This window comes from Oncorhynchus masou, chromosome 29 (assembly GCF_036934945.1).
Source record: "Oncorhynchus masou masou isolate Uvic2021 chromosome 29, UVic_Omas_1.1, whole genome shotgun sequence".
NCBI lineage: Eukaryota > Metazoa > Chordata > Actinopteri > Salmoniformes > Salmonidae > Oncorhynchus > Oncorhynchus masou.
The window spans coordinates 65,049,858-65,069,572 of NC_088240.1; the positions used below are offsets into that span (position 1 = coordinate 65,049,858).

General features: G+C 39.3%; 1 protein-coding gene, 1 long non-coding RNA gene and 3 other non-coding genes across 5 annotated transcripts; all 5 read left to right on the forward strand.

Moving 5' to 3' along the window:
• The first annotated feature begins 4,777 nt into the window (after nt 1-4,777).
• Nucleotides 4,778-7,479, forward strand: LOC135520292 (CD83 antigen-like). The gene is made up of 5 exons (XM_064945719.1): nt 4,778-4,915; nt 5,007-5,143; nt 5,950-6,184; nt 6,336-6,436; nt 6,575-7,479. Exons 1-5 carry the CDS (start codon nt 4,888-4,890, stop codon nt 6,725-6,727), a joined length of 654 nt encoding a protein of 217 aa, XP_064801791.1. The 5' UTR covers nt 4,778-4,887; the 3' UTR covers nt 6,728-7,479.
• A 7,128-nt stretch (nt 7,480-14,607) lies between these two features.
• trnae-cuc (transfer RNA glutamic acid (anticodon CUC)) lies at nt 14,608-14,679 on the forward strand. Its single transcript has one exon. It is a non-coding gene; the product is annotated as a tRNA-Glu (tRNA).
• Nucleotides 14,680-16,098: 1,419 nt separating this feature from the next.
• trnas-aga (transfer RNA serine (anticodon AGA)) lies at nt 16,099-16,180 on the forward strand. Its single transcript has one exon. It is a non-coding gene; the product is annotated as a tRNA-Ser (tRNA).
• A 226-nt stretch (nt 16,181-16,406) lies between these two features.
• Nucleotides 16,407-19,655, forward strand: LOC135520294 (uncharacterized). Its single transcript, XR_010452362.1, has 3 exons — nt 16,407-16,642; nt 17,626-17,706; nt 18,950-19,655. It is a non-coding gene; the product is annotated as an uncharacterized LOC135520294 (long non-coding RNA).
• On the forward strand, nt 17,060-17,141 carry trnas-aga (transfer RNA serine (anticodon AGA)). The gene has a single exon. It is a non-coding gene; the product is annotated as a tRNA-Ser (tRNA).
• Nucleotides 19,656-19,715: the final 60 nt, after the last annotated feature.

Below are 19,715 nucleotides of genomic sequence, written 5' to 3' on the forward strand. Positions count from 1 at the left end.
CAAATGTGTGGTTTCCATATGTTTGATACCATTCCATTCCAACCATTACAATGAGCCTGTCCTCCTATAGCGCATCCAACCAGCCTCCACTGGAATCCACCTAGCCCTAAGAAAGGATGATGTCGACCTAAATCCACTGTTATGCTACATCCTAGGCAGTGTCAGCTTCATGGAGGTGGTCACTATAGTATATTTGCATGTATTCCGGATCCCCATTAGCGGCTGCCAAGGCAGCAGCTACTCTTCCTAGGGTCCAATCACAATTACATACAACAAAACAATACATAACACAACACATTAATACACACTACTCTGCCATAACATATCTACAATACAAAATCAATAATACAGAAAAATAACAATATTAAAATGTGTGTAGAATGCCTGTGTTAGCATATGTGTGTCTCTGCACAGTCAACACTGTAGTTGTATCTGTTTTTACTGCATTACATGATATGGAATAGAGTTCCATGTAGTCATGACTATTTATTTTACTAGGCAAGTCAATTAAGAACAAATTCTTATTTTCAATGACAGCCTAGGAACAGTGGGTTAACTGCCTTGTTCAGGGGCAGAACGACAGATTTGTACCTTGTCAGCTCGGGGATTCGATCTTGCAACCTTTCAGCTACTAGTCCAATGGTCTAACCACTAGGATACGCTGCCGCCCCTCTATGTAGTACTCTGTGCTTCCCGTAGTCTGTTCTGGTTTTGGGGACTGTGAAGAGACATCTGGTGTGGTATGACGTGTGGGGTATGCATGGGTGTCTGAGCTGTGCGCTAGACGCTTAAACAGACAGCTTGGTGATTTCAACATGTCAATACCTCTCACAAAAACAAGCATTGATGCAGCCAATCTCGCCTGGAGAGATTGACATGCATGGCTCTCCGTGTACATCTAAGGGCCTGCCGTGCTACTCTGTTCTGGGCCAATTATCAAGAAAGCGGAGTACTCGTGTTTGCTCCCCCATGCGAAGCCATAAGTTCAGAGGGCTAAGAGTCTTGTGAAAACAACCTAGGATCAAATTCCGTTGGTTACATCAGTACATAGGACTATACTTATTGAAATGACAGGTGGTACTTGTAAACAACATGGTATGATGACTTTTCTGAAGAAAAAAATGAACAAGTCTTGACAAACCATCAATATTATTACACCGGGCAGGAACTTGTGGTAAGCACAAGACATGTACGGGGAGGGTTAGGGAGAAGGTGTTGTGAGAGATGATTGGTTGGTGGATTAAGCAGACTAAGTCAATGCCTATGCGTCTGGAGTTTCTTGCAATCTTTCTGTACTGGCTAATGGAGGCCAAGTTTGTCGCCTTGGTCCACTAGACTATTCGTCCATTTGGGCGGAAGTGTCTGGAAAATAGATTAGATACATTACCATGCAAACTGCATATCCTAAATTATGTATGACTTGGCTGCTGTTGATATCCCCATTCAGCATGCGTGAACTACTTTCATGATGCAACTCACATGTGAGATGTAACCTAATCTGTCACAGCCCAATTACTCGAACGACCACACTGTCACACACTAAGAAAATAGGGTTCCTCAAGGGTTCATTGGATTGGGTGATGTTTGTACCATGTTTTGTGCTGCTGCCATGTTGTGTTGCTACCATGCTATGTAGTTGTATTAGGTCTCTCTTTATGCAGTGTTGTGGTGTCTCTTGTCATGATGTGAGTTTTGTCCTATCTGTAAAATGTTTAATCCCATCCACCGTCCCCGAAGGAGGCCTTTTGCCTAGAAATAACCTTTTGAAGAACAATACAGCTTTTTTTCTGGTGAGCCATTATATATTGTTACATTTCCATAGGTTTTATTTGTGTGTTAATTGGTTTATATCAGGTGTGCTAACTCTGGAATGGCTGTAGGCCGTCATTGTAAATAAGAATTTGTTTTTAACTGACTTGCCTAGTTAAATAAAATACAATTAAAAAATAACCCTTTGAGCAATTCAGGGGTTCTTTGCAGTTCACAAAAAGTGTTTTTGCTCCTTTAGTGATAACAGAGATCTGTATTTAATGATGAGATGCTCATGTCTTCGCCCTAACAATGGGAGTCGTTGTCCCAAATAAGGGAAGGCAGACGACAAGATTAAATCCAAAATAAAACCATAGAAACACATTGGGATTATTTTGGACAGATTTTGGCAAGTGAAACATCTCACTTTGCCTCTTCCTCTTTGGTCATAATTAAAAGTATAAAAGGCAGCTCATTCAAATATTTGGAGGTGAAAGTATCATTCCAGTTCATCTAATCTGTTGTGCTATACTGTTACGTGTTAAATATGCCCAGTGAAGGTGTCTTGTGACAGACTCATGTATGGCCTTGCATCAAATGAGAACTGTGGTCTAAATCAGGGGTTTTCAAACCTCTCCTCAAGATCCCCCAGTTGTTCCAGAGTTAGCACCCCTGATATAAACCAATTAACACAACAATAAAACCTATGAAAATTTAACCATTTAAAATGGCTAACCAGAAAAAAACCTGTATTGTTCTTCAGGAGGTTATTTTTAGATTGAGAAAGGTTTTATAAAAAGGTCCACAAAGGTTCTATAAAGAACCGTTAAAAATAAATTCTATACAGCACCAGAATGGGTTGTAGCCATAGTGGAACCCCTTTTGAGGCCATTGTCATAGCTGTGACTTTAAGCATATTTAATATAACAAGTGATTTCATTGGCTAACTGACTAGTCATGTGATTATAGCTTCATGTGTTTAAACCCCACCTATTTTTTGTGTTTCTTGGCAGCTGTCCACAGGAAGTGAATGTTGTCTGGAGGCATGGTGGAGATAATTGGGCAGAGAGTTTATGGTTTTGTTTGGTGAGAGCACATGGCTAATGAAGTTTGAGCTTCAACTGAGAACTGGAGAAAATGGACACCTTTCTCCTGGGCTGCATCACTCATGAGCCCCTTTTGTTTTCTTAGGTTTGTGTGTTTCTTCTGATTTTTTTGATAAACTTATCTTGGTTTAAAAGTGAAACGTAAGAGGAAACGTTTGGAAATTGAAACTTGATAACTGACAAGTTGAAACTAATTGAAAACCATTCCTTACAAAACCAATGTTTAGAAAATGCCATTTGTTGTCTGCCTCTGCTTTCTCTGTCTGCCTACTCAAACCAGATCTAGAACCTGTCACTTTCCACCTCATGACACTACTATAAAACCTTGTTTTAATAGTCATTTATAGAACAAGGGCAGCAGGCAACCTAGTGGTTAAGAGCATTGGGACACTAACTGAAAAGGTCACTGGTTTGAATCCCAGAGCAGACTAGGTGAAAAATCTGTTGTTGTGACCTTGAGAAAGGCACTTAACCCCAATTGCTCCAGGGTCAGCGTCAATAATGGCTGATCCCTGGCTATGACCCCACTCTCTGAGGTTGTCTCAGGGAGAGTTGGGATATTCAAAAAATACATTTCCATTTCACACCTTGCACAGGTTACCCACTTGTACATTAAGTTAAACAGAATGTACAAGAGGATATATTGGCAGCGGGGCAGTTTTTTAATTGCTTGTGAGGATACTTCTGACGTAAGGAGTGGGCTGTTCTCTGTGTGGAGCTCAAACTTTATCATCGAGTCCTAACAATACAGAAACTCTAGAGACGGCAGAGACGCCATGATGACATCGCACTACCTGCATGCCCTTGGACATGCTGACCTGACCACCACCTCCGCTGACCATCTAGCTATGAGCTTCCAGATCCTCATGACTATGGCTGTCCATCTGCTGGAGGCGTCAAGAAACACTCATTCGACTTCATCTAGCTATTGTTATAGACCATATTTCTTTAAAAATGACTTGTTTATTTTGTTTAACAAGCACTTAGAGATTTTGTCTGTAATCAAAAGCTATAAAACTATAAAAGTTTAATAAATGTATAAAAAAAAGAAGCTATTTGACCTTTTTGATGGTTCTTTATAGGACCTTCCAAAAAAGAGTTCTATATGTAACAGCATAGCTTCCGTTCATCTCCTCGCCCTACCTGGGAAAGAACCAGGGACCATCTGCACACATAAACTACAGACACCCTCGAAGCATCGTTACCCAGCCAGTGTGGTTATTCACAGGCGATGGAAAATGAATGTAAACTTTCAGTAAGCAACAAGCCTATATATATTTAGGCTTTTATATATATATATATATTTATTATATTCGAATTAACGCCTTCTCATCTACCGAAATAAATCTAAGTAATGCCAAGCAGACAGACACATCGCATGTGTGAGCGTGCGTAAAATGCATCTGATGCCTAGCCAGAGACGGATGAGAAACTAGACAACCCAGTCGCTGTTTTTTCTGGTTCAATTGAAGTCAATGAACTAAGTCGACCAGGCCGAGCTGCTATCGCCTATGGGATAGCCACCCCGTTAAGCAAACAGGAACGGACCTTCAATTTTTCAATTGTAAATTACCTGAATTAAATATCTTCATTTATCCACCATATTTGGCCCATCTACTAATACACTGCTAAATAAAGTATTGAGTTAACATTCAGAAATAACATCCAGTGACAAGGGTGCTTAATTTTAACGCTGTGTATGAACACATATGTATGAAAAACAGCCTACCGAAACACACCAGGATAATGCCTCGAATCGCCATGATATGCTCAAGAAATACATTTCCAGTGGGGAGTGCACGCGCACCTGAGACATCGCACCCAGAATATGTAATTCAATGAGATCACATTCACACCTCATACTTTTCCGTCTTCATTTCGTACTGAAGCGGATAGTTTCTCATCCATCTACACCCACTGTCACGAAACACTCTACGGGAATCCCCTTAGTTTCACTTCCATTTTAGCTTACTATATAAAATGATTAACTTCTTTTCTGGATCATCATCTTCATTGCTGTAGTTCTACAAATATGTTTTTTCAACTCGTCTGCATTCTAGGTATGTTGTAATTTCTATTAAACAATGACTTTGATATCAGTCTAACTGCAGACTCACCTGAAATTGTGATGTACCTTGTGTTTGTCTATAGCTGCCTACTTGCAAGGTGGGCTTACACAGGATAAGCCTACACAAGAGGTGAAGTCAGTTTGTGGAGAGGACTCAATTCTGAAATGTAAAGCAATATGTAAGCCTGGGGTCCAGTACCGGGCGGTGAGGTGGTACAAGGTAAGCGTTCTATTATTATAGTAGCACCAATGTTGTGTTTTGAACCATGCAATATATGTAAAAAAAATATACAGCACTGGTCCTAGACCAGCAACTTGTCTCAGAGCATTTTGTATTATTCTGTAAGTAAATCCATGAAACTCCATTTAGTGTGATATATTACGTTTGTTATGGTTACATAAGACAGGTGGTTACTAAAGGCAAAAACTAAAGGAGGGGGATTGGTCGGAGTGGATAGGTGGACATACAATGTAAATATTTAGCAAATCAAAGGTTGCGAGTTAGAATCTCATCAGGGACAACTTCATCAACTTTTTAACTACTTAGCATGTTAGCTAACCCTTCCTTTAACCTTAACCATTTTAGCTAACCCTTCACCTAACCTTAATATTTGTAGCTAACCTTTCCCCTAACCCTAACCCTTTAAGCTAACTCCTAAACTTAACCTTAACCCCTGAGCCCAGCCTAGTTAACATTAGCTAGAGTAGCTAGAATTCGTAACATATCATACGTTTTGCAAATTCGTAATATATTTTAAGTCGAGCAAATTCGTAACATATTATAGGAATTGTAGGAATTGTAATGGATAAGAGCGTCTGCCAAATGACTTAAATGTAAATGTAATTTGTAACATATCATACAAAATGGGTAATGGGCATCCACAAATTAATACATACCATACAAAGTGTAACATATGATACATATCATACAGATTTACGTAAAGAATAATATGACATTCTATAAGGTTAAGAAGGTTAAGACCAGCTGTTAGGGGCATAAAGTAACCTCACACCCTCTTCTTGCAGCTGGGTGAGAAGCCCTATAATAAGGAGTCTGGTCTATTGATGAAGAGGCTATCACCTAACAGCACCACCCTACGGTACGCAGGTTTGGAGCGTGAAGTGGAACTTTTGGCTGACGATTCTTTCGATATCTTCCTGCCCAATGTAACGGCTGTTGATAGTGGGAGGTACAAGTGTCTCCTGGCAGCACCTGTAGGAGAGCAGAACCAGGAGGGGCAGGTTCACCTCAGAGTGACAGGTGAGTGTGTTCTACTCTCAATGTGTGCTTGTTTTGGTATGTAAGCAAACTGTATACTGCATGTGAGTGTTTCTAAATTGGAGCCAGAGAAAGTTAATATTTTAAAACATTTCCAGTGAGGCTCAAGAATTTGTGGATACTTGTTTTGCAGGTTGCCTTGAGTCCACATACCAATCAGAAGAAATGGATACCATTCTAGTTCTTTCCATTGTGGGGATTGTTGCGGCATTGCTGATATTCACCATCAGCTATGTGAGTTACTACACTGTCAGCTGTTCTTCTGAGTTATTTGTATTTTTTAAACAAATGAAAGAAACTAACATTTTATGGTGATGGTTTCCATGTATTTCATTTTCCTTATTTACTTAATAATGCTAATCTTTACCATAGGTCATCCTAAGGAATATGTTATTGCAAAGGAGTAAGAAGTATCCACAAGAACCACTTCTAGATGCACCCCTTGAGAAAAAAGATTTAAAGTTGATCTACACTCTGGGGCCAAACTGGTCAGGACAGGGTTCCATAAAACATGTCTGTGTGTGAGACCCTGTTCTGCTAGTTTGGACTCATTGTATACTTGAATGTGAAGAGGAAACACAGAGAAAGACTAGAGCCCATTTGAAGCTGAGCAAGGAGCCTAAGAGTCATGTCTACTTTCCAGAGAGTTCATGTCTAGAGCAGAGGGAGGCAGACAAACCTCTGGACGATCCTGTAGAACTAAGTTGTGTAGGCATGACTGCAGCATTCAAGAGCCTGTGATGCGCAAGGAGCAGGGCCTGGTGAAGGGACCCCACGATCTAAGCCCCAAGATCAAACCCCAACAAGGAGCTTCAGGAAAGGGAGAATAAATAATTAATGATATGGCGTGTGGGGTTCTGAGAATATGAAATATACTTATTCATATCACTGAGGGAGAGAGGGTAATGAATAATGTTTACATTATATCAGGGATCCTATGGTTATCTGTAGGAGGAATGTATATAGTGTGTGCAATTAAGCTTGGAATGTGCTGAGTATAGGGAAGCGATCACATATGGCAGGCATTGATAAGGGGAGAGAGCCATGGATTAGTGATGAAGGGGGTCGAGGTCAGGTCAGGTCACGTTAAGTGACAAAGAAAGGTTTATGGCCATATTACTTAGTTTCCTTTCCTGCCTAGCAGTAAAGATACAATTAGATGGGTAGGAAGAGACTCAGCCTAAGAGAAAGGGTTAAATATCAGTGCTTGTGTGAAAATCTTTTTGTCTAATGCAGCTGTATTGATCCTCTGGGAAGAATAAACTTGGTAAAGCTTTCATAGTGCCATTGAGTTTTTACTCTGAAAATTAGAACCTAATAGGGGTCATTCTGCAGGGTCTTTCCATGGCAATGTTGGGGTTAATCCCATTTACATTTCAGTCAACCCAGTCAATTGAAGTTTCAGTAATTGGAAGTTGAAATTGATTTTGAACTGGAAAATTATCAATGTGTACTGCATTGAATTTCATGCCTAATTAAAATCCTTTATTGACAAGTATTGAAATGGAATTGATCTGAGCACTGTTCAATGGGACTCACCCGTGTTGGAAGGATTTGGTGGGACATGCTGTACTCTGCACAGAGAGATGAAATCAACCAAGACTGCATTCCATCTGAGCCAAGCAAACCTCTCAATTAACTCTTAATTTTCAGGAATTATCGATAACTTTTAGTTATTTTGTGAGGTCAAAACAGTATATACTTTTTTTATGCAGAACCAAAAAATAAAATTTCATCCAAGCAATACAAAAGTGGGCTTTGGTGAATATTGGCAAAAAGTAACTGACAGAAAATAACCTTTGTATAAATCTTTATCCGGTTTTTGAATATGATCAGCAATTCTGTGTCTACGTTGAAAATAAAGAAGACATGTAAATAATTGTATCTGACGTACATGTGCTATGTGTTCTTAGATAAATGTTATTTAACTTTTTCTTAAGACGAGTCTTCACTTTTTTAGTCACCACAGTAGTGATGTTTCTCTTAGAAAAGTTGATTGTTACTCAGAAAATTTCATGTTATTAAGATAAATTATTTACCTTACCATTTTACAGAGACTTACAAACTAGATACACAACTATTTGTCTGCATAGTATACTGTTTGAGGTGCTAAATGGCTGGCAACAATTCTATACCTATTTCATACAACACAATCTGTCATATTTTATACTAGTTATATACTGGTCCTTGACACGAGTCATTTCCATCACTTGTAAAGTGATGGAATTTCATGTAACTTTGATGTAACTTTAAAAAATGTAACTATAGAATAAATCAATATTTGTTTTTTATTGCATCACCATATCACAAGACAGATTTGATAGAAGGAGTGCATGGATTCGGGTCATATACAATAACAGTGACCTTTTTTCATGTCAACTGTGTGATCATAGCACTCAACACATTATTGCACAATAATAATAAGTGTAACAGAATTAAAGAGTGCAAATGCAAAGCATCTGACCTAAAAAACATTTGCTTATTTGCAGCTTATGGAATACTAGTGCGTATCAAATGACATCTGTCAGTTAATTTTTTGAAATAAAATAAAACTGATATTTGGTAAGTCTCCATGAAATGTACAAAGTGATACAGCGAGGGAAATTAAAATGCAAATCAATTTATAACATTTTTGACATGTGTTTTTCTGGATATTTTTGTTATTCTGTCTCTCACTGTTCAAATAAACCTACCATTAAAATTATAGACTGATCATTTCTTTGTCAGTGGGCAAACGTACAAAATCAGCAGGGGATCAAATACTTTTTCCCCTCACTGTATCAACCTATTCAGTCAGTCACTTGTCTCTAAGCTTAATGTCTGAAAGGGATAAGTGTAGCTTGTAACTTCAAAAAGAAATGTATTTCTGTACCAATAATAAATTGCAGAGGAGATAGTGGACAGTATAAAAATATGTTAAATGTTTTTTTAATCCTTGCTAATTTTGACACAGGTTAAGTGAGTATCTTCCTTATAACACGACAGCATTAGGATTTCAGACCAGTAACTCTCCAATTGACAGTTAATTTAATCACTTCCAAGTCCAAGATGAACCGATTAATCTTGAGAGCTTTCTGTTATTGCTTGGCATCTCTAACATCTATAGTGCCTTCTGAAAGTATTCACACCCCTTAATTTATTCCAAATGTTGTTTTACAGCCTGAATTCAGAATGGATTAAATAAAAACATTTATCTCACCAATTTACACACAATACCCCACAATGACAAAATGAAAACATGTTTTTAGTATTAATTTTTTTTTTTATAATACAGAAATCTCAAATTTACATAAGTATTCACACCCCTGAGTCAATAGATGTTAGAATCACCTTTGGCAGTGGTGAGTCTGTCTGGGTAAGTCTCTTAAGAGCTGTGCACACCTGGATTGTACAATATTTGCACAATATTATTTTTAATTCTTCAAGCTCGGTCAAATTGGTTGTTGATCATTGCTAGACAGCCATTTTCAAGTCTTGCCATAGATTTTCAAGTCAATTTAAGTCATAACTGTAACTAGGCCACTCAGGAACATTCAATGTCGTCTTGGTAAGCAACTCCAGTGTATATTTGGCCTTGTGTTTTAGGTTATTGTTCTGCTGAAAGGTGAATTTGTCTTCCAGTATCTGTTGGAAAGCAGACTGAGCCAGGTTTTCCTCTAGGATATTGCCTGTGCTTACCTCTATCTACCTTTATTTTTATCCTAAAAAACTCCTTAGCCCTTGCTGATGACAATCATACCCAAAACATGATGCAGCCACCACCATGCTTAAAAATACGAAGAGTGGTAATCAGTGATGTGTTGTGTTGGATTTGCGGCTAACATAATGCTTTGTATTCAGGACATCTAATGCTTTCACATTAGACAATCTGACATTTGATCTATTATGGAACATTGTTGTAGAATTCAGACTGCTGTCACATAGGCCACATTTAGCCAGAAGCATACCACCCTGCATACCACTGCTAAATTACCTCTGAAGATAAGCAGAGTTGGTCCCTGGATTCTGCTGAACAGGTTTTGGAAGGGCAATGCCCCAGGGCAGTGATTGGGGACATTGCCATGTGTAGGGTGCAGTCTTTGGGATAGTTAAATGGGTGTCCAGACACTCTCTGGTCACTAAAGATCCCATGGTACTTATCGTGTCCTGGCTAAATTCCCAATCTGCACCCCCCCCCCCCCCCCCCCCTCACACACAAGTGTAAATATTCCCAGGTTGTTACTGTAAATGAGAATGTATCCTCAGACAATTTACCCTGTAAAAAAGAGGGATAAGTGGTTTTCAACCAGGGGACGTAGGAACCCCAGGGGAGAGGGACCCAGAGCTTTTAGGAGCCCTTGAAAATATAAGGAGAAAACTAAGAAATAGAAAATCACAAACTAGAGTTTGACATGCATTAAAATATTAAAAACAATGTTCAATGTTATATAGTGAGTGTCAACAATTAATATCAATCAGACAGTTTACTCTTAAAAATGTATCTCTAATGTAGGTGGACCCCAGATTCTTTAAAACATTTTTTAGTAAGTAAGCCTTGGCCAACTAAGCAGAGCCCTAATGCCCATGGGGGACCCCAGATTTTCTTTCTGTTTTAAAAGGGGCCTCGGAAAAGAAAAGATTGAGTTGTCCTGGCCCTTTGGGAAAAGATCAGGCAATGATTTGACTTTTTATTCAAATACCTGTGCTGTGAGGGAGAACTGACTATACCGAGATAAAATGTAAATGAACATTTTGGTGGACCTTTAAAAGAATACCAGTGACTCGACTCCTGCCAGGGGCAGACCCTGCTAGGGGAATTCTAGATCTTGGTCCATTTTCTTATAAACACAGACCTATAGGATTTTTTTATATGCAGTCACACATAGACAACATACCCTCGTCGCGATTGCGCACAGGGAAATATGAGGAGTATCTGATTGGTGCGCGAGACTGTAGCAGCCTAGTGATTTCGATACATTTTTCTTATCAAAATAAGGTCCATGTTAAAGTTATAGTCTGAAATATATTACATAGGGACCATAACTATGTCTCATTTCAATTGCGTTTTACGTTGCCTTTCCTACTTACCAAAAACGTTTAATCAAAGGCAAGACCTCCATGTTTGATGTTTGACGAGTTAATCAATAAATGCGGGGCGTGGAAATAGGACAGTGAACAGATTTACTGCAGTCAAAGATTATAGATATTCTGACAAAACACATGCCTCTCCGCTCTAACAATGCTAGTTGGCTCCCGCCTCTCTTTTATTTGGATTGATGGACACATCTCATTATTTGTATCAATATTTTGGAATATTCGATGAGGGCTGGTGACGTCACGACCTGTATTCAATGGAGAGAGATGCTACGCTACCAGCCTCAGACATGAATATGCATATTCACCTCGAGACTCCGATATAAAGTATTTTTCCTCAAAGTTGCCGGGATGTCACGTGTCCTACTTATATTAGTACACTTGTAACAACTTAACCATTAAGAATGTATTTATATTCGATCAAATACACTTTTCGTAGCAAACTAATAAGCCATTTTGTCTACCACTAGGTAGGTTGACATGTCCTTTTAGGGCTAACAAGTCTTTATGTCCTCCCTTCCACCTTTTTTTTTAGACTGCTCTCTAACTGCAGTTACATTGCAAAATTACTGCAGTAAAAAAAACGGTGTTATTTTGGACGCAGTATTTGGAGCATACTGCAGTTATACTGCTCTCTGACTGCAGTTACATTGCAACATTACTGCAGTAAAAAAAAGGTTATTTTGGAAGCAGCATACTGCAGTAATACTGCACTCTGACTGCAATCCTTTTCGTTAAGGGCTGTCCAACAAGGTTCGTCTTGTCATTTGCCTTCTATTTTCCAGTTTGCGTGCACAGCAGGTATATGAAGGATGCTGAAGATACAAGGTCAATATGTGGTGAGGATTCGGTTCTTTCCCTGGGGTCAGGCACTGGTCAGTGAGGTGGTACAAGGTAAACTACTTTGTGTTACTCTTTTCCAGGGCATCAGTGTGGCCTGCTAATGCTGACTAAAGCCCTGGATCAGAGACCTCAGGGCCGGCCTCTCATTAGGCAGGATTAGACGGATTGACGAAGGCAACCATTTCTGAGCTAAACTGACCAAGACGCACCTCCAACAACACATAAAACCTCACATAATTATGAGACACCATATTAAAATAGAGACACCAAACCATCTTTCACATTTTCAGGCTATCCTAACTTCCAATTCTTAAAAACTTTAATCAACTATAACTATATATATTTGCATAAATTAGCACTAAATTACTCACCAACAGTAACTCTTGAACCATTCAGCTAGAGACACCAAACCAACTTTCACAGGTTCTGGCTATCCTAACTTCAAATTCTTAGAAACGTTTAATAACTATATAAATTAGCATAAAACAACTCAGCAACAGTAACTATTGAACTGTTCAAGCTAGAGACACCAAACCAATCAATATATATATATATTTTTTTTACAGCTACCTACTCTTTCAAATATAACCAGTCATTACCATTACTACTGCAGTCAGTACCACTACACTAACTTTTTTCAAAACCATAAATACTTTAAGCAAGTTAGCAAGCACACCACATTCTCTTCAGGAAATGTACTTTTCTAGTATTGTAGGCCGCCTTTGTCTAGCCACTTAATCATATCAATCTTCGTCCACTCTTTCCTCCATCTAAAGACAGCAGAACTCATAACTTTTATGTTCCCAGCCAATTTAACCTCAGGTTTGTTTCCTGCTGTCCTGGTAAGCAAAATGTGTCTTGAGTTAATTCATTTTAGCAATTGAACCATGGAACTTGATTTAACTACTATTTGACTATCTGCCTTTTGCTGTTTTTCTGGAGATCTTTGGCTGCTCACACATAAGTGGCTCATACTAGTGATTTACAATCTGGTATGTCCTCAGTCCTCATTGTAATCTTCATTATTGAAACTACAGCACTGGCCCCAGACCAGCTGTTAAGGGCATAAAGTAACCTCACATCCTCTTCTCCCAGCTGGATGAGAAGCCCTATAATAAGGAGTCTGATCTATTGATGAAGAGGCTATCACCTAACAGCACCACCCAATGGTACGCAGATTTCGAGCGTGAAGTGGAACTTTTGGCTGATAATTCTTTTGATATCTTCCTGCCCAATGTAACGGCTGTTGATAGTGGGAGGTACAAGTGTCTGTAGGAGTGCAGAACCAGGAGGGGCAGGTTCACCTCAGAGTGACTGGTGAGTTTGTTCTTATCTCATTGTGTGCTTGTTTTGGTATGTAAGCAAACTGTATACTGCATGTGGGTGTTTTAAATTTGACCCCCCAGAAAGTTCCTCTGTGCTGATATATACTCATTGTATTAGTTTCCAGTGTATTATTACTTTTTCATTTGCAGGTTGCCATGACAATAAGTCCACAGACCAATCAGAAGAAAGCAATACCATCCTAGTTCTTTCCATTGTGGGGCTTATGGCAGCATTGCTCACCATCAGCTATGTGAGTTGTCCACTGTCCTCTCATTCAATGGTGATAGTTTCAATGTATTTCAAGTTCCGTTTTTTAAATATTTTCTTTACAAAAAAATGATTATCTTTATCATAGGTAACCGTTACAAATATGTTAATACAAAGGAGCAAGAAGAATCCACAAGAACAACTTCTAGATGCACCCTTTGAGAAGAAGGATTTAATGTTGATCTACACTCTTGGGCCAAACTGGTCGGGACAAGCTTCCATAAAACATGTCTGTGTGTGAGACCCTGTTCAGCTAGTTTGGACTCATTGTATACTTAAATGAGGAAAGGCAGAGAAAGACTAGTGAACTTTTGAAGCTGAGCAAGGAGCCTAAATGTCATGTCTACTTTCTGGAGAGTTCACCTCTAGAGCAGAGGGAGGCAGACAACCCTCTGGCCTGTTCTGTAGAACCAATATGTGTAGGCTTTTCAAAGAAATGAAACAGAAACTGTAGCCTACCCTTTCTGATAAATTGAAAGTATCAGGGCCATTATGACAAACTTACACAGAATGAAAGAAAAAGTGAGAGCTTAGTCTGTAAAATAAAAGAGAAACCACGGCTCCCCACCCATTATAGAATCATTAAATTAGTAAGTGGTGGCTAAAATAAGAGAGGTATGACATATGAGAGGTATGAAGTATGACAACAAAAATAATAGGTTGTGTTTTGTAAGAATGCAGTGATAGCATTCTATTGTAATTAAGGTATAGCCAGGCTGTAACGATGTGCGCTGAGAGTCGGGAAGCAAGTTCAGGGAGTGAGTGTTTTAATAAATAAACGCAACATAATACAAAATCAGAAACACGAACAACGCACAGACATCAGTATGAGAATATTGTAGACATGTAAGCATTGTTCTATTAAATTTGAAGGGTCCATATAGGCTCGTAACTGATCCCTGGTGGTCTAGTGGTTAGGATTCGGCGCTCTCACCGCCGCGGCCCGGGTTCGATTCCCGGTCAGGGAACATACTGTTTTGCTTTGCTCTGAACAAACAGCTCTTTCTGTATTACCGGTTTGCACTAATATTCTCTTTATAAAGTACATTTGATTTTTTATTTATCCGTTATTTTAACAAGTAAATGGACTGAGAACACGTTCTCATTTGCAGCAACGACATGGGGAATAGTTACAGGGGAGAGGAGGAGGGTTAATGAGCCAATTGTAAACTGGGGATTATTAGGTGACCGTGGTGGTTTGAGGGCCAGATTGGGAATTTAGCCAGGACATGGGGGTTAACACCCCTACTCTTACAATAAGTGCCATGAGATCTTTAATGACCTCAGAGAGTCAGGACACCCGTTTAACATCCCATCCGAAAGACGGCACCCTACACAGGGCAGTGTCCCCAATCACTGCCCTGGGGTATTGGGATATTTTTTTAGACCAGAGGAAAGAGTGCCTCCTACTGGCCCTCCAACAGCATCTGGTCTCCCTTCCAGGAACTGACCAGGACCAACCCTGCTTAGCTTCAGAAGCAAGCCAGCAGTGGTATATGCAGGGTGGCATTACATCAGTGTTCTCTTTATAAAGTACATTTTATATCAGTGTAGGCTGCTGAAGGGAGGACAGTTCATAATCATGGCTGGCATGGAGCAAATGGAATGGCATCAAACTATGTGTTTGATGTATTTGATACCAATCCACTGATTCCGATACCACAAGCCTATCCTCCCAAATAAAGGTGCCACCAACCTCCTGTGTTTTATGTTTAAGCAATAAGGCACAAGGAGGTGTGGCATATGGCCAATATACCATGGCTAAGGGCTGTCCATAATCACTACGCAAAGTGGAGTGCATGGATTCCAACACTTAGCCGTGGTATATTGGCAAAATACCACAAACCCCCAAGGTGCCTTATTGCTATTATAATTTTATTCATGTTTTAACCTTTATTTAACTAGGCAAGTCAGTTAAGAACAAATTCGTATTTACAATTACGGCCTACACCGGCCAAACTCGGACGAAGCTCGGCCAATTGTTCGCCAGCCTATCTATGCCTGCATAAACTGGTTACCAACGTAATTAGGGCAGTAAAAATATATGTTTTGTCATACCTGTGGAACACGTCACGAGTATATCAGCCAATCAGCATTCAGGGCTCGAACCACACAGCTTGTAATGCTTATTTTATCTTTTGAATTCATTTACTCACAAATGTTTGTACTAGGTCATTGATTAAGTAACATTTCTGAGAAACGTCATTGCCACAGTCAATATGAAGAAACCAATTAATTAACTCACTACCCAATATGGGTAGTGCGGACAACGGGTTGTTGTGTGCTGCAGCCTGCTGAATCATAATATAAGTCCAAATGTCAGATATCTCTTTTTATAAATAAAAGATGTTGGATATTAAAGATTTCTGTCAAAAGAAATATCAGATGTTGTCGTGGCCGAGTGGTTAAGGCGATGGACTAGAAATCCATTGGGATCTTCCCGCGCAGGTTCGAATCCTGCCGACAACGTGATATTTTTCTCCTGTGGTTGGCAATGCCAAGACGTTTACATTGTATCATAGATAGCCAGTATCTGTTATTGTATCACAACACATAAATCGCGAGCTACACGGTATCAATCTTTACCTACTTGAAATGAGGTTACGCCTGTCAATCAAGCACTCCTGTTCATGACAGCAGCAGTACCTGAAGCTATGGCGGACGAATTGCTAGATGAGGTTGAAACAAAGTTCTGTCGCAATGTTTCATTGACGCCACAAACGCCAGCCTTCCTAAAATGCATTGTTATTTCATCAAGCATGTTAGCTAAATCACCTAGTTAGCTATGTAAAGTTAGCTTGCTAAAACTGTTCCTCGCTTCACACCGTCAGCACCACTGACGATAATACACCCAGAAAAACGGACAGCGAAGATATAGATGCCCTTCTTGAGGACATACTTGACGATGACTTCGATTCCCTTGAGCTAAACGTGAGTAAATAACCTTAGCTACATTGCCTTTCAATGTTGAATGCTGTTGGCTAAAACATAACAGCATATACTGTCCAGTAGTAAATAAGCAACCCATAGTCGGTAATTAGCTGGATGTATTAGCTAGCTATAATTAGATAAATACAAGGCTATGTTTGATTTTTTTTTTGCCTGTTTCCAATGGGACCTTCTGACTCCAATGCATTACCCAACGTTACATTGCAAAAGGGCTGCCCTCTAGGTAGTATATATTTGCTTAACTTTACACATTTGCAGACAGGACAGCTTCCTAAAACGGCAAAGACGAAGTAAGTTTGCCAATAACTCAAATTTAAAGAACCTCACATTCATGTGAGCATAGTTGGTTGGTTGGTAGTAGTCGTACATGTAGGTAGGTAGTAGACGTACATGTCGGCAGTTGTCGTGGCCGAGTGGTTAAGGCGATAGACTAGAAATCTATTGGGATCTTCCCGCGCAGGTTCGAATCCTGCCGACAACGGTTTGTTTTGTGTTGCAGCCTGTTGAATCATAATATCTGGCTGTATCATTCTGTCAGGGGTGTACTGCAAAAAAAATCAGATGTGTTCATTATTATTGAAACTCAGTAAATGTTATCTAAGACATCTGTATATCTCTGTTGCATGCTGTCAATGTTATTGTACGTTTTACAGTTGTCATTATCTTAGACAGACCAAAATGGTTATTCACAGGAAGCCAAAGTCTAGTAATGAGCCTTTGGTAAAGCATGTATTTGATCAACGCTCTCTTTCGATCCCAATTTGTTCTTATGTGAAATATTTTACATTCTTCATGTCCAACAATACAATTATAAAAAAATATATATTTTTATTTTGCTCAGAAAACGTGGAGGGCCAAATAAAATCACTCGCAGGCCACCAGTTGGGGAACCCAGTTGTAATGTTAAGTGTGTGTAAGCATGGATCACATTTTAATATGACTCATTGTTTAACCTGTGCGGACAGGTCGTGTGACCAGCTGAAATGTATCTCCTGTGACTTTCGGGTGGCCATGTTTGACGATCATGAATGGGACCTATTCTTCAGGTGAGCCTCCTCTCATTGGGCCGGATGTGTCTTTATGGGTTAACAAACTCTTTGCAGAATTTAAATATTGTTATTATCTTGAAACAAGTTTGAAGTTGTTACAGAAAACCACAAATCCCAAATTTATCAGATTTGAACAGAAGAGGGCAGTGTAAACCTTTTATTTAGGGACTTCGTGAAAATAAACTGGAATAATCTTCATTTGATTGTAAAATATCTTTTAAGTGGGGATTCTGACTTTCATTTTGATTGATATCCACCCTTTCAGAGAAACGGGTAACTTTTTGCCAAAGTGAGTATGAATACACAGTGGTTTAATTGAAAACTGTTTTTAACCGTGCTCTGAGATCAGTGCATGGCAGATAGGAATTTCATAGGACAACTGGTACTAGTGGATGGAGACAGACAGTCAAACAACACAACCATGCTACCTTGGGTGCCTCTCTGGTTCAATATTGTGTTGTTTCACTGACAGAGAGCTTGCCCATGAGTTAATGCAGTGAAGTGGAAGACGTTATAACAGTAGCGCTGTAAGTATGCAGGCGTGGATATTTGGCGCTCTTAACACCAAGACAGGAATTAAATTATTCTAGGCTACACTAATTTGATACTATTGGTGAGAGTCGACTTGAAATGCAAACTAAGACAATAGACAGAAGGGCTGTGCTCAAATGGGAGAAAAACATTTTAAAATAGAAAAAGAGCATGTGCAGTGGCTGATGTTCCAAGCTTGTGGGTTTTGCTGTCGGTGTTCTGGTGGACACTTGGTGGTTTCAGACTTTGTGCTGGAGTATAGAGGTTTTACTAAGTTACTGAGAGACTAGGGCTCCTCTACAAGACATGGGGATTCATTTATCATTCAAATGTGCTCTTTAAATGCAACATAACGTATTGTGCAAATGATGCTGAAATGAAGCTTTAGGATGGACATGCTTACCATCCTTACATGTCCATTGTGTCTTGGCTAATTTGTCTTTCCACCCAAATGTATTATTTCAGCTGTAAATTGCAGGTTAACTCTGGAATATTTGTGATGTTTCCAATCATTCAACAATTTTTCAAGGGTTCTTGGAGGCTGGTTTTGTTCCATGCACATGACCAATTTGGGTCATGTACTTTGTGAATTTAGTACTACTTATCCTATCTATAACTCTACATACCAGTATTATACTGTGAGATAAATTAATCTATTAATCTAGCTCATTGCTTAGCTAACCAGCCTTGTCTCTTTGTATCTCTGCAGGAGCAACATGCAAGACTGTCAGAAGCTGCGGGCCAAGCTGAGGAGAAGAAAGGGGGCGCGGGCATACACCTGCCAGTGTAGCTGGTACTCTGCTCGAGACCTCACCGACCTGAGAGAACAGCACCAGCCCAAGTGGGTCTGTGGGAAGCATGACGTGTGACAGCCTTCTTTCTATCACACACACACACCACTTTGCAGTTACTTGAAAACCAATGTCCTCTTGTTATAGACATCCCAACACATATTTTTCTGCCTTGAGAATGATATAGGTCTTTCTCTGCATTACATTTAGTGTGTTCTGGGTTTAAATGAACAAGGTAGGTCTTCTGCTATCTTTAGAGATGTGATTTTAGCTAGCTCAGTTTTAAGAGCAGGTATATGTCAGCCCATATTTGTGTGAAAACGGTACTTAGGAAAGATGAGGCTAAATATATATATATATATGTATGTGTGTGTGTGTGTGTAGTATTTCAGTATGTTACATGCTTTTCTGTAGCCTTTCCTTCTCTGTCTTAGTTTCTATCTCCCTTGTCCTTTTGTTTATTTCCTCTTCTGTCCCTTTGAGTCAAATGCGTTCTCTCTTCAGGGATTTCTGATCTTACCATTCATGTATTGTGTATAATATGAAGTTGAGGTTAGTGTGGAGTTAAACGATGCAAGCTTTTCCTGTTGCATCTGTGCTAGACATTTAGACATAAAATATTAAACATAAAAGCATTACTTCACTCTGACCGCCAAGTAGTTGATACTTTATAAATTAATCATA